Source organism: Apodemus sylvaticus, chromosome 3 (assembly GCF_947179515.1).
Source record: "Apodemus sylvaticus chromosome 3, mApoSyl1.1, whole genome shotgun sequence".
Lineage (NCBI taxonomy): Eukaryota > Metazoa > Chordata > Mammalia > Rodentia > Muridae > Apodemus > Apodemus sylvaticus.
In genome coordinates, this window is record NC_067474.1 from 154,150,485 (window position 1) to 154,163,939 (window position 13,455).

The 13,455-nt window shown below is 53.7% G+C and overlaps 1 protein-coding gene across 1 annotated transcript in view; it reads right to left on the bottom strand.

The window, feature by feature from the left end:
• Arhgef10l (Rho guanine nucleotide exchange factor 10 like) overlaps positions 1-13,455 on the bottom strand; it is a 143,384-nt gene that overhangs the window by 87,582 nt on the left and 42,347 nt on the right. The window contains exon 4 of the mRNA XM_052177902.1: positions 13,385-13,418. Within this exon, the coding sequence (XP_052033862.1) occupies positions 13,385-13,418 (34 nt within the window). The remainder of the gene's footprint in view (positions 1-13,384; positions 13,419-13,455) is intronic.

A 13,455-nucleotide genomic window follows, 5' to 3' on the forward strand; every position in this document is an offset into this window, starting at 1 on the left:
GGAGGCAGAGGCAGGCGGATTTCTGAGTTCAAGGTCAGCCTGGTCTACAGAGTGAGTTCCAGGACAGCCAGGGCTACACAGAGAAACCCTGTCTTGAAAAAAACCAAGAAAAAAAAAGAAAAGAAAAAGAAAATGGCCCCAGCAGACTCTCAGCCTCCCACTGCCTCAATCTTAGCTTCAGCCATGCTTCTACGCCTTGAGGCCTCACCCCTTGCTCTGAAGACAAAGCCTGTCTACAGTAACACGGCCCGGCCTGTACTTGGCTTGGGCCACTCCACCAGCACAGAGGAGAAAGGACGGGAAGGAAGCCAGAGTGTTCCGTCTGGAAGATGCATTCACACAGGCCAAAGAGTTCCGGGAGAGCAGAAGGCCACTCAGCACGCCTGCATCCCACAGAACCCAAAGGCCCCCCGTGCCCCTCCTCCTCTCTCACAGCTCTGCCCTGCCCCACACCTTCAGCCCCACAGTAGGAACACAGTGCCCAGGATCCAGAGGATCTATGAGAGACAATATCTGCTGTTTATAAGACACCCCTCACCCATCCTTTCTTCCCCCTCCCTCTTCTCTCTCCTTCCTTGCCTTCCTCTATGGTATAGGAAATACAACCCCAGGTCTTACACATGCCAGACACTCATCCCACTGCCATGCAGAGAGAGTCTGACAGCCAGCTCAAAGCTATCAAACCTTTGCTAACCACAGATCCTGTGTGTACACCTTGAAATCGACCTCACGGTGAGGCCAGGCATTACTGGGTGAGGTCAAGTAGCTCTAGAAGGACCTGGAAATGCCAGGAACACACCACATACCACAGGGAGGGTGAAGAATGAACTTCCTGGCTGTGAGTCACCAGGGCACAGGCAACATCAAGCACAGGTCCTGAACCTGTGACTACGAGCCGGGTAGAGGGTGTCATCTAAACGCGGGTCACCTTCCTGCCCACCTCCACTGCCCAGGCCTCCTGACCACAAGAAAGAACACAGCTGAGACCTGAACCAGGCTGATATTCTATCAATGCTTTTGATTGCCTGCCTATTTTGCTTTTTTTGGGGGGGGGGGGGGAGGCTGGGAGTGGCAAGAGAGGGTCTAGTAGCCCAGGCTAGCCTCAAACACATTATATAGCAAATATATGACTTTAAATTCCTCATCCTCATGCCTCTGCTTCCTAAGGGCTGAGATTATAGGTGTGCACCATGCTTGGTTTCTTCGGTGCCAGGCATGGAACCCAAGGCCTTGCACATGCCAAGGAAACATTCCACAGCTGAGCCACACTCCCAGGCACTCCTGCAAAGCCTTGCCCCAGAGGTCAGCTCTTCAGTCCTCGGACTAAAGCCAGTAGTCCCAGGCAGGCAGGCAAGAGGGAAGGGGCTCTCCAAATGAGGGAACCCACCTAGCAGAGGTTCAGGCTCAGGGTTAGTGTATGAGGAAATCATGGCAGGAAATGAGCCCAAGGTACCTCCTCCCTCCTCCCTCCTCCCTCCTCCCTCCTGCCTAGCCTGTGCCCACAGGGGACAGCCCCTCCCAATTGCTGGCCCCAGAAAACTACCCCAGGCCCTGACACTGCCCAACTGGAGTAGGCCATTCTCCCTGTGAGCAAACACTCTTGAGCTTCCTGCAAGACTCCAGAGAATAAATAACCATCATAAAAACCCGTGAGAGGCTCATTACCTCGGCTCAAGTGCACTCCTGAGACCTGGTGCCTCGCATGGAGACGAGGCCTGACTACAGTTACACCTCCTGGCCTGCACTTGCCAGGAGAGGCCATTTATGCTGAGGAAAAGAGTGAAGAAGAGGCAGGGAGGGAGATACCAATCAGAAAGAGGACTTCACACCGGCTTCCCAGGAAGCCTCAGGCCTCCTAGCCTGCTTCAGGTCTCCCAGCATGCCTCGGGAAGGCCCCGAGGCCCAGTGTTTCTCTCCTCCCTTCTCACAGACCAGCTTAGCCTCAAACTCACAGAGCAGCACATGTTGAAAGGATCTCTTCGTTGTTTTGGTTTTCATTTTTTGTTTTGTTTGTTTGTTTGTTTGTTTGTTTGTTTGTTTGTTTGTTTTTGAGACAGTCTTTTCTTTGTGTAGCCCTGGATGTCCTAGAACTCACTTTGGGGACCACGGTGGCCTTGAACACACTGAGATCCACCTGCTTCCACATTTTAATTGTTGGGATTAAAGGCGGCATCAACACAGCCTAGCTCATTTTTTCTTTTTCTTTTTTTTTTTAAAGATATATTTCACTGTGTAGCCCAGGCTTGCTTGGAACTTACTATGTAACCCTGGCTAGCTCCTACCTCAAGATCATTCTGCCTCAGGACAGGTGAGACGGCTCAACAGGTAAAGGCACTTGCCACTGAGACTGACCATCTGAGTTCCGTTCCTGAACTCAGATGGATGAAAGAGAGAACCAACTCCGACAAGTTGTCCTCTGACCACCACATACGATCACATGCACGTACATACACACAAGTAGATAAATGCAACTGAAAGATCCTTCCACCTCTGTCCCCTGAGTATGGGGGTTACAGGTAGCTTTCTTTGCCAACAAAGCTAAGGAGACCTTAAAGACCATCTGGGCTGTATGCCATGGATTTAACTCAGTTGGTAGAATGTTTATGTAGCATTCATGACGCCCTCCAGCCCAGCCCAGCCCAGCCCAGCCCTGTCCAGCACCAGCCCAGCCCAGCCCAGCCTAGTCTAGCACCAGCCCAGACCAGCACCAGACCAGCACCAGACCAGCACCAGACCAGCCCAGCCCAGCCCAGTCCAGCACCAGCCCAGCCCAGCCCAGCCCAGCACCAGCCCAGTCCAGCACCAGCCCAGCCCAGTCCAGCACCAGCCCAGCCCAGCCCAGCCCAGTCCAGCACCAGCCCAGCCCAGCCCAGTCCAGCACCAGCCCAGTCCACCAGCCCAGCACCAGCCCAGCCCAAACTAGCCCAGCCCAGCCCAGCCCAGTCTAGCCCAGTCCAGCACCAGCCCAGCCCAGCCCAGCCCAGCACCAGCCCAGGCCAGGTTAGCCCAATCCAGCCCAACCTAGCCCAGCACCAGCCCAGCCCAACCCAGCCCAAGTAAAACTGAGCATATAGACTCAGGCTTGCAGTTCCCATACCTGGGAGGCTGAAGCGGTCAAGAGAACTGTAAATTCAAGGCCAGACTGAACCATACAAAGACACTCTGTGTCAGGCCCAAGGCAGCCTTTGGGTGACTCGAGTCACTCAGGAGCTTCTAGCTCCCAGCCCCAGAGCCCCTGCCCTGGGGACTGATTACCGACGGGCCTGAGGAGGGCCTTCTACCTGCTCCAATGAGCAGCAGAGTAGAATCCCAGGATGGCCAGGTCAGAGGTGAAGCAGCACAATCCAGTTCCAACAGCCTGAAGACAAATCCTGCCTCTGCCTTTGGCCCAGAGCACCGGGACAGTCGCTAAAGGTAGAAGCGAGTGAGTCATCACTTCCTTCCGGGATAATTAAGGAAAAATGCACCGTAAAGCACACTGCATGGCTTCATGCCTCAGTTTCCACATCTGTGGAGCGGGCCATGAGTCCTCCCTCTGAGAAAGAGAGAGGTAAGCGGCTGTGCCTGCAAAGCTCTGGCCTGTAGCACATCACCTCAGTCCTTCCTCTGCCTCTCTAGGTGCAGTGCCCCTCCCCCCAGCCATGGGATCACCTCTCCATGCCTCACATAGAGATGGCCGCCAGGGCACAGTCTGCCCTGTGTCTCCTACACCCGGACACAAGTCCACATGTCCGATGAACAGCAAGCTAAGGGACCACACCACGGACCTCAGGGAAGCAGCGGGTGCTTCGTTCTGGCCTCCATAATGGTCCTCAACAGGGACTGAGTGTTAGGGACACCAGAGAGCCATCTCTCATAGCCTGACCCCACAAATGCAGGTGCCACCCCAAACCCAGCCTCTGGCTTGCTTGAGGGGTTTCCTAGCATCTGGGGGGGGAGGGTCAACAGTCAGACCCTGACCCGCATCACACCCTCACCAACAGTGTAAAGAGAGTCACCACATGGGGAATTGTCGAAGAACTCAGGTTCCCACGGGAAATGTTCACCGTGTGTAATTAGATTAAAAAAAAAAATAGCGCGCCATGAGACAGCAGGTGCAATAAAAGCACCGTTCCGCAGCTTCCAAGCTGCGGTGAGCCAGGACGTGTACCCAGCAGGGACTCGCGGCCCCACACGGCACACATGAAAGGCTGGCCACGGCCTGTCATCTTCTCTCTTAGATGTCTCTCTCAATAAACAGGTATGACTTACTGAAAGGAGGGGGTGGAGGGGTAGCAGAGAAGGAGGAGACTGATTCCGATTCCAGGGTGCGGGTGGTGGTGGGGTTCAGCAGGTAGAGCACTGCCCAGCAAGACAAAGCCCTGGGCGGCACATAAACGGGGTGTGGTGGCTCACATCTGTAACAGCTGTAACCCCAGCACTGGGGAGGTGGGGGTGGGGAATCAGAAGTCCAAGGTCATCTTGGTTACAGAGTAAGTTTGAGGCTAGACTGGGCTACTAGAACTTGTCTGCAGAAAGGAAGAGAAAGGGGAGGGAGGAAGAAAAGGGGAAGGAGGGAGGGAGGGAGGGAGGGAGGGAGGGAGGGAGGGAGGGAGGGAGGGAGTCAATTCCCAGGAGCCACTGTGAACTCAGTAAGGATTCTTGCTGCCAAGCCTGAAGATCTGAGTTTAATTCCTGGGACCCACACGATAGAAAGCAAGAACCAACCCCACCATGTTGTCCTCTAAAGAGCTGCACACACACACACACACACACACACACATGTGCATGCACACACACACACACACACACATTATGACACCATCACCTCCTACACAAATTAATTAATTAATTAAATAGAGAGGAGTCTTTTTTTTTTTACATTTGAAACAGGTCAGTGCCCAGGCTGGCCTGGAAGTCACCGTGTAATCCAGCATGCCCTGGGCAGAGCAATGGTACAGTCCCCGCCTCTGCCTCACAAATATGCACCACCATGTTTGACAGAACACGGTTCCGGAAGCCGCCTGGATTTGACCCTAGCTCTGCCTTCCTCCCTTTGTGACACCAGGCTGGTGGTCTGCCCTTCCTGTGCCTGTTGCCACATGTGTAATAAGTAGTTGTGGCAGCGCCCCGCCCACGAGCGTTTGTGTCATACGTGACCAGTGGGATAAGTAAGGTGTCATTCTTAGCACTGGGCCTGACCTGCAGCCAGATACACACGGGGCGTTGTTCTATGGCTATGGAGATGTTACACGTACCGCAGGCTCGCCCAGTATTTCAGCATCCCAGGCGGGCGCTTGGTAAAGAACAGTGGGAGGTTGGGAAGGAGGTGAAGAAGGATGAGGGAGCCCAGCCAATCACAGAACTCTGAGCCAGAGCTGTGCCATCGTCGACACACACAGAACGCCGAAGTCCAGAGCCCATGGACTGTCAGCCAGCCTGCCTCCCCCAATCAGGTGTTCCACGCCTCTGCCTACAAAGTGCAACTTCCCCTCAGAGCTACGTCTCAAGTCTCCTGCAGCTGTCAAGACCGACTACAATAAACCTAAGACATTACAAAAAAAATGAGTTTCCTTGAGGAGGCAAGGTGGCAGGTCACTCCTCATAACCCCTTTTGGGGGTCGTCCCTTCACAGGGGTGGCCTAAGACCATAGGAAAACACAGATATTTACATTATAATTCTGTATCAAACTGTAGCAAAATTACAGTTATGAAGTAGCAGCGAAATAATTTTATGGCTGGAGGTCACCACACCATGAGGAACTGTATCGTAGCGTCACAGCGTTCAGAAGGCTGAGAACCGCTGTGCTATAGGAGAGTCTGCTTCTAGAAGTGGCTCTCATCCCTTGGTTCAGGGCCGTCTTCCACCTCCAAGGCTGTCGGCATGACATCTTCTCTGATCCCTGGCCTCCCGCTTACAAGGACCCCCTGATGACATCAGGTCACCCAGAAGATCCAGGGTCACCTCCCCATCTCCAGATGGTAGTCGATGAGGGTCCCTTGACTAGTCATGGTGCCTGTTCGGTCTCTGAGACTGGGGTGTGGACAGCGTCAGAGGAACTGTTGCTTGGTCACCGTACTTCTGTGAAGCAGGCTGAGATGTCCCCGGGCTGTGTGAGTATAAGGGCCCTGTGAGGGTACGACATAGTTCTAGTCCTTCATGGTGGAAGGCTTAACAGGGCTGAATGCCATCGCAGTGGGGACGCGGGGACACCCGCAGGGACACCCTCACAGACTCCACCCAGGCACTGCATGGAGGGTCTCACACATGCCTCCTCCTGAGGTAAAGAAGCTGAGGATCTTTTGTCCTGCACCATCAAAGGGCCTGGGGTCTGGAGGGGTCTGATACAGAGACACAGAGGCCTTGAAACCGGAAGCAGAGAGACAGAGAGAGGGGGGGTGCTTGAGGGCCAGGTGTGAGGGCATACACCTCCATCCCAGCTCTCTGGAGGCAGAGGCAGGCCTAGTCTACCTAGAGAGTTCTAGGCCAGTGAGGGCTAACTGTGAGAGACTGTCTCAAAAAGGAAGAAAAATAGAAAAAAAAGTCATCTCTTTTAATTTAACAACTGGCATGGGGCACGGAGAGGCTTCCAAGGGAAAAGAAGTGTAACGCCCATATCGTCGCACAGAGATTCTGTCAGGCCTCAGACCCTGCCCTGCAGTATAAAACCCAGAAAGGAGATTTGGGAACCATCAAATACCAAGAGAACTCCAGCACTGCGTAATCTCCAGGTTAGGTCTGAGTCTCCAGGGAAAACCTTAAGCATGCCCTCTATAGACCGAGGGGGCACCGCTGGCCATGCTGGGCCTGTCCGGAAAGCTCCCCGCATCCCCGATCCCACGCCTGGCAGCTCAGAAGCACAGGCTCCGCCCTCTCAGTCTCTGCTCCCTCTGAGGAATCTTCTACCACCCCCATCCCAACTTTTCAGAGGCTGCACGCAGGCCTAGGTAAGGAACCCCAGGCAACGGGCATCATAACCAGCCTGCCAGGTCCAAATGGACCCAGGAAGGGGAAGACAAAGATGGTGAGATACCAAACCCTGAACTACCCACAAAAGGCTGGGAGTGGGCGGGAATGTCTGTGACAGAGGCAGGATAAATAAGCAAGGGGGGAGGTTGGAGTCCAGGGACCATGCCCAGCGGGCAGAGGTGTGGGGCCCCGTCCTGGAGAAGCAGCGGTCCACAGCGGTTCTCAGGTCACCGATCCCGTACTCAAGGCGCTCCCTGGCCCCGATTCCCTTAGTTAGTGCCTACGGGGAAGAGATCGGGAGTGGACAGGCTCCACGGTCCACCAGTACTGAGCAAAGGGACAGCCTCACCATCAACTGCCTCAGTAAGATAACTTACTTCCATTACCTCAGCTGTCCATCTGCAAAGTGGGTGTGACCGGTGGTGCCTGGTTGTAACACACTAATGTGGTTAGCTAAGAGTGTAGCCACCGGCCCCTCCAGTCCCCATTCCTCCTCCCCACTGGCCTCTGGGCCCATCAGAGTCTTCTTGGTTTCCATGGAGACACTGAAGGTCTCCTCCTGACCCTCCTGGTCCTTCCCCCATCAGCTCCTCAAGCACTGCCTTCCACTCCCCCCTCTGTTGGGGACTGAGGTAAGACCTAGGCAAAAAACAAAACCTGACCCACCAAAAATGAGTCCCTGTCACCTGAGAGCTGGTCCGCAGGTAGGAGACACACACCCCACTGCCTTGACAAGAGCTAAGGAAGACAGACCCTGTCCCCATTTCAAGGGAAGGGGCCTCACCTAGAGCACACCAGGCTTTGGTTAGCACCAGGCACTAGGGAGGCTCTCCAGAGGGTCTACAGCGCAGCTGGGAAGCTACTCTCCCCGGAGCTAAAAGCTCACCTGTCAGCAGACTGAGGCCAGGTAAGCCCTCCCGCGGGACCCTGTGACTGTGATGAGCTCCTGGGCTTCCAGCTGAGGCCTCAGTTCCAGTCTCTTTCAAAGGAGTGTGAGCCCAGGCAGTGGTGGCACACGCCTTTAATCCCAGCACTTGGGAGGCCAAGGCAGGCGGGAGGCCAGCCTGGTCTACAGAGTGAGTTCCAGGACAGCCAGGGCTACACAGAGAAACCCTGTCTCGGGGAGAAAAAAAAAGAGTGTATGTGTGTGTGTGTGGGGGGGGGCATGTGTGTGCATTTGTGTGTATGTGTGTGAGCATGCTATGTGTCTCTGTGTGTGAGAGGGTGCATATGCTCTGTGTGTGAGCATGCATGTGCATTTGTGTATGTGTGTGTGAGCATACACATAAATGTGTCAGTATGCATGTGCATTTGTATGTGTGCAAGCATGCACATCTGTGTGTGTGAGTGTGCACATGTGTGTAAGCACAAACATGGGTATGAACATGCATCTGTGTGTGTGTGTGTGTGTGTGTGTGTGTGTGTGTGTGTGTGTGTGTGTATTCACACCATACACCTATAGCCTTGGCAAAATGACTGAGTCACGATGGAAAGATACCTTTTGCCTTCAGCTGTGAGGTTTACTGGTGTGTGGTAAACATTGTCACCAAAAGCAACATTAATTAGCGTCTGCTAACGAATATGCCCCTGAAGAAAGGGGATGTGTGATACCACACACTGCCAGGCAGCTGAGAGCTCTAAGGCTAGGCCTTGCCCAGCGGCTGGATGGATGAGCTCCTATCTATCCAGACGGCCCAACCCTAACGCTGCCCATGCCCCCCCCCCAGCACCACCAGCTGCTCTACCCCATAGCAACCTCGCTGCTTACACAGTGGGCTGAATGAGGCCATGAAGAGACAGAGAGGCCTGCAGCCCTGCACGCCAGAGGCGACAGACAGGCCACCCATTCACCCACTACCATGGCCACCGGCCATATGGTATTACTGCGTGGGTGTGAACTGTTCTCCCAAAGGGGTCTGTGTGGAAGGTTTGGTCCCCGGCTGACGGGCCATGGGGATGCCTGCTTCATCCTTGACTAAAGTCCTTGTGTTTGGTGTGGATTGAGGACAGGGTCTCTACCTGAGCTAGCCTCAAACTCCGACACAGAAGATGAACAACTGACCTCCTGAGCAACAGATGTGAGTCACACTGTCACTTATTGATGTGCTGGGATGAAGCCCAGAGCTTTTGGGACTCTGGGAAAGCACCGGGCCAACTGAGCTGGGCCCCAGGCCTGTCTCGATCTGGTGAACTCAAACTGAACGAGTTTTTAAAGACGTGAGACCTTTATCCAGGTCTATCTATCTATCTATCTATCTCTCACTCTACCTCGCTCTCTCCCTCTCCCACCACCCCTACCTTGCCCCCAGCTGCCGTAATATGAATACGTATCCCGTGACTCTTTGCCCTCATGTTTCTGCCTCACCACAGCCCCTCCCCCAAAAAAAACCATGAGCCAAAATGAATCTTCCCCTTTAAATCGCTGGTCCTGGGGACTTCGTCACAGCGAAGGTAACTGACGGACTCGTCTGGGCTATGTGCCAGCTTCTCGTAACTAGCCACCAGGCAGGTGGTACAGCCTCCCTGTGCAGACAGGGCATGGAGACACGGGGAGGGGTTGGTCAGCATGGCACAGCCAGTTACAGAGGCACAGACGGTCAAAACCGTGGGGCAAGACTCCAGCAAAGGGCACAACGAGAGCAGCCAGCCGTCTAGGTAAATATGCGTGTGCCCCTTCCCCCCTTCCCTCCTTGCTCTGCCCTCCCGGGTAGACAGGGATTTACTGTCCCCCACTTTATGGATGGCAAAAGTGAGGAGCAGAGCCACAGCTTGGGGCCAGCAAGATGGCGCAGTGCGGAGTGGTGCTTTGCTGATGGTCTTAGTTTAGTCTCCAGGACCCACATGGTAGGAGTAGAGAACTGAGTCCTACGTTACATGCACACACACACACACACACACACACACACACACACACAGAGAGAGAGAGAGAGAGAGAGAGAGAGAGAGAGAGAGAGAGAGAGAGAGAGAGAGAGAGAGAGAACTAGCAAACAAACAAATGGGGTGTTTCTCTGTATACCCGTAGCTGGCCTTGAACTCAGAGATCTGCCTGCCTCTGCCTCCAAAGTCCTGGGATTAAAGGCATGCTCCACTACCGCCCAGCAAGCACAATTTTTTTAAATGCCCCTCCCTGAAGCCAGAATTACGTCTTGCCGCCCCAGAAAGCCCCCACCTCAATCCACACCCCTACCTAGCCCAGCTCAGAGCCGGACTCCTCTCTTCCACCGTGATTTCTGTGCCCTCCCCTCCCCTCCCTTCTCCTCCCCAGCTATGGACTGAGGAGAAAGATTTATTGTCTGGTTTGAATCCAAGGCAGACCTCCTCATGGTAGTTAGCATTGTTTCTGGGACAGACCCTAATCACTCGGGAGACAACCCACTAGCCCTGTCTGTAAGGAAGCTTCATCAACTGGGAAGACCCCTTTATCTGGTGTGAGAGAGAGAGCTGAGCAGCAGCCTTCCCTGTCCCCTGCTTTCCTGGTGGCAGATGTGACCTGCTGCCTCAGGCTGCGGCACGGGGAACGCAGGGGTTGCCCTCACACTGGAAGTCTCCCTGCCCAAGTCAGGGCTGATGCCATATACCAGGCACAGTCAGGAGAGGTGGGCGCTCCTTCCAGCCAGTCTTGTTGACACCTGCTAGGTAGTTGCTGTCATTCTGTGGTAACCCAAAGTCACACGCCTAGAGCTGAGCTTTAGAAACGGGCCCAGGGCCACCAAGAGAAGATCTTCCGAGCAAAGGAGCAACAGTTTCCCGGGCTAGCTCTGCACAGAGGGCAGGACAGAATGAACCCTGAGAATGAGAAACAGGCATCTGGCCCCTCGTGTCTAAGCTACGGCCCACTCTGAGCCATCCTGACCAGCCCAGCCAAGAACTAGAAACACACACAGCCAGCTCCTGGGGTCACTGGGCTGCTCGGCCTCAGCATGATGTCCAGCGCTGACCTGACATGTGATCTGGCCAGGATCAGAGAGGTCAAGCTAAGAGGAGTCCTGTCCCTAGGACACAGCAGGTGCCCTGGGTAGGGGGTAGAGAAAAGGCATGCCAGAAGGATCTAGAAGAATGTGGCTACCACATTCCAGCCCTGAGCTCAGGCTCAGGGAAGGAAATGGAGCATATAACCAGGCCCCGCCCAAAGAGGGATCTCCTGTCCTGTACCTCATGCTGCTCCGGGAGAGCCCAGTCCATCTGCCCAGGGGCTCCTCAATCTAGACATCTGCCCCGCCCTGCCCAGTTCTGTATGAACTTACACACATGCTCAGGCAGACCTCCTGATACAGCCCTTCCCATCATGCCCCAGACCCCTGGATAGCCATCCTTACTCTATTTCATCCTGTCTCCAAGACCCCTGGCTGAAGTTCTCTTCAGGGGATTCCAAAGGGAGCAGACGGACCGGAGACACAGAGGAACCACCCTGATCCAGTCCAGCTAATCACAGAGGAGAGAGAGGCGCCCACCCACTGAGCTTGCTCACCTCAAGTCACGCAGAAACCCTAAGGGTCCGCCCACTCAGCATGAGCAACGTGGATGAGGCCTCCCTCCCCTGCCAGGGCATCCACCCTGGAGACGTGGGGCCATCTGTCTGAGAACCAGCCTTCAACTCGCCGCAGGAGACAGAAGGTTCCTCTGCCCTTCTCACGTCAGGAGAGCCAGGATCTCAAGCCAGGGCTCCAGATATCTTAAGCCATGAACTATATATATCACCTCACTATCATATAAACATATGCATATGTGCATGTATGTGCACACACGCATGTACATACATACATACATACATACACACACACACACACAGGCTTTCTGTCATCCCGAGAACAGAGGGAGTGTGATTTAAACTACCTTCCGTGGGCTGTCAAAATGGTTCAGAAGGTCAAAGCAAGCTTTAGAACATGTGTTCAATCCCGTCAACTCACATGGCAAGAGAGAACCCATTCCTGCAAGTTGTCCCCTGGCCTCCGTTTGTGTGCTAGGACACACAAACCCAGGCCCACAAACATGCTTACACACAACAGAAATTAATACAAGAAATGTAAGTAGCCACTCGACGTGCCGCTGATGGTGAGTTACTAAGCACAGGAAAAAAAAAATCAGTGGTTCAGTTTACAGAGGAGGAAACCAGAGTCCAGAAGGATGTGGGCTTCCATATGGTCCCAAAGTTAGTGCTTGGATGGGTTAACCCAAGGCCCCGGGATTGTGGTCTTAGCCACCAAGGTGTCCTGCTTCCCGGGAGCTGCCAGGCACAAGGTGCAGAGAGTCCCCAACAACAACCACAAAGTGAGAACGGAGCCAGGTCTGGTAGCTCACACCTGTAATGCTGGCACTTGGAAGGCTGAGGCAGGGGGATTGCCATCAGTACCACTGAAACAGGACCATCTCAACCAAAAAAGAAAGAAAGAAAGAAAGAAAGAAAGAAAGAAAGAAAGAAAGAAAGAAAGAAAGAAAGAAAGAAAGAAAGAAAGAAAGAAAGAAAGAAAGAAAGAAAGGAAGGAAGGAAGGAAGGAAGGAAGGAAGGAAGGAAGGAAGGAAGGAAGGAAGGAAGGAAGGAAAGAGAGAGAAAGGAAGAGAGAAAGAAAGAAAGAAAGAAAGAAAGAAAGAAAGAAAGAAAGAAAGAAAGAAAGAAAGAAAACAAGGATTCTTTAGAAAGGGAAATGGGGGCTAAGGATGTGACTCCTCAGTGTGCTCTCCTGGCATCCCAAAGCCCAGGGGTCGCTCCCTAGCACCGAGGCATGGTGGCACATGCCCATCATCTCAGAAGTAGAGGCGAGAGAACCGGAGGTTCGTGGGCATCGCCTGCTGCATAGTGGGTTCGAAGCTGCCCTGGGCTATGTGAAAACTCGTCTGCCCCCCCACAAAAATAAAATAAGATAAAATAAAATACAATAAAATAAAGACTAGCCAGCAAGACGGCTTAGCAGGTGAAGGTCTTTGTTGCCAAGTTCAATTAATTCCCCAGGACCTACTCCGTGGAAGGAGAGAACTGACTCCCCTAGGTATCCTTTGACCTCCACACATGAACCACGGGCACATGCACACATGCACACATACACTCAGACACACACATACACGCACACACACTAGATACAAAGTTTTTAATTTAAAAATACGAAAGAAACGGACTGGTATTAGCAGAGGTGATGACTCGACATCTTAGTTCCCATGGATAGCTCCAGGGAGTGAGTCTCCCTCCCGTTTCAAGCAGGAATACAATGAATCTGGGGGAGTCTGTGAGTCCTGGAAAGGCCTGGGTGTGGATCTGCCCCCCCTTCCTTCTATGCAGCAGGATCCCTCCCAGGCAAAAGAGAGAAAGAGGCCACCACAGCAAGCCTCGGGCTGATCTTGTCCAGGCGAAGGGTCTTAACAGTACTCTCTAACCACTGACCCACCCTGCCCCCACACCCCTGTCTAACTCCACTCTTTTCCCAGTGGGCAAAGCTCACTTACTCTGTCTGGGGTGGTGCAGCCTCTGGTTCCAGGTCTGTGGGAAGAGCAAAGAGAGAGAGAGCTTGTGAGGC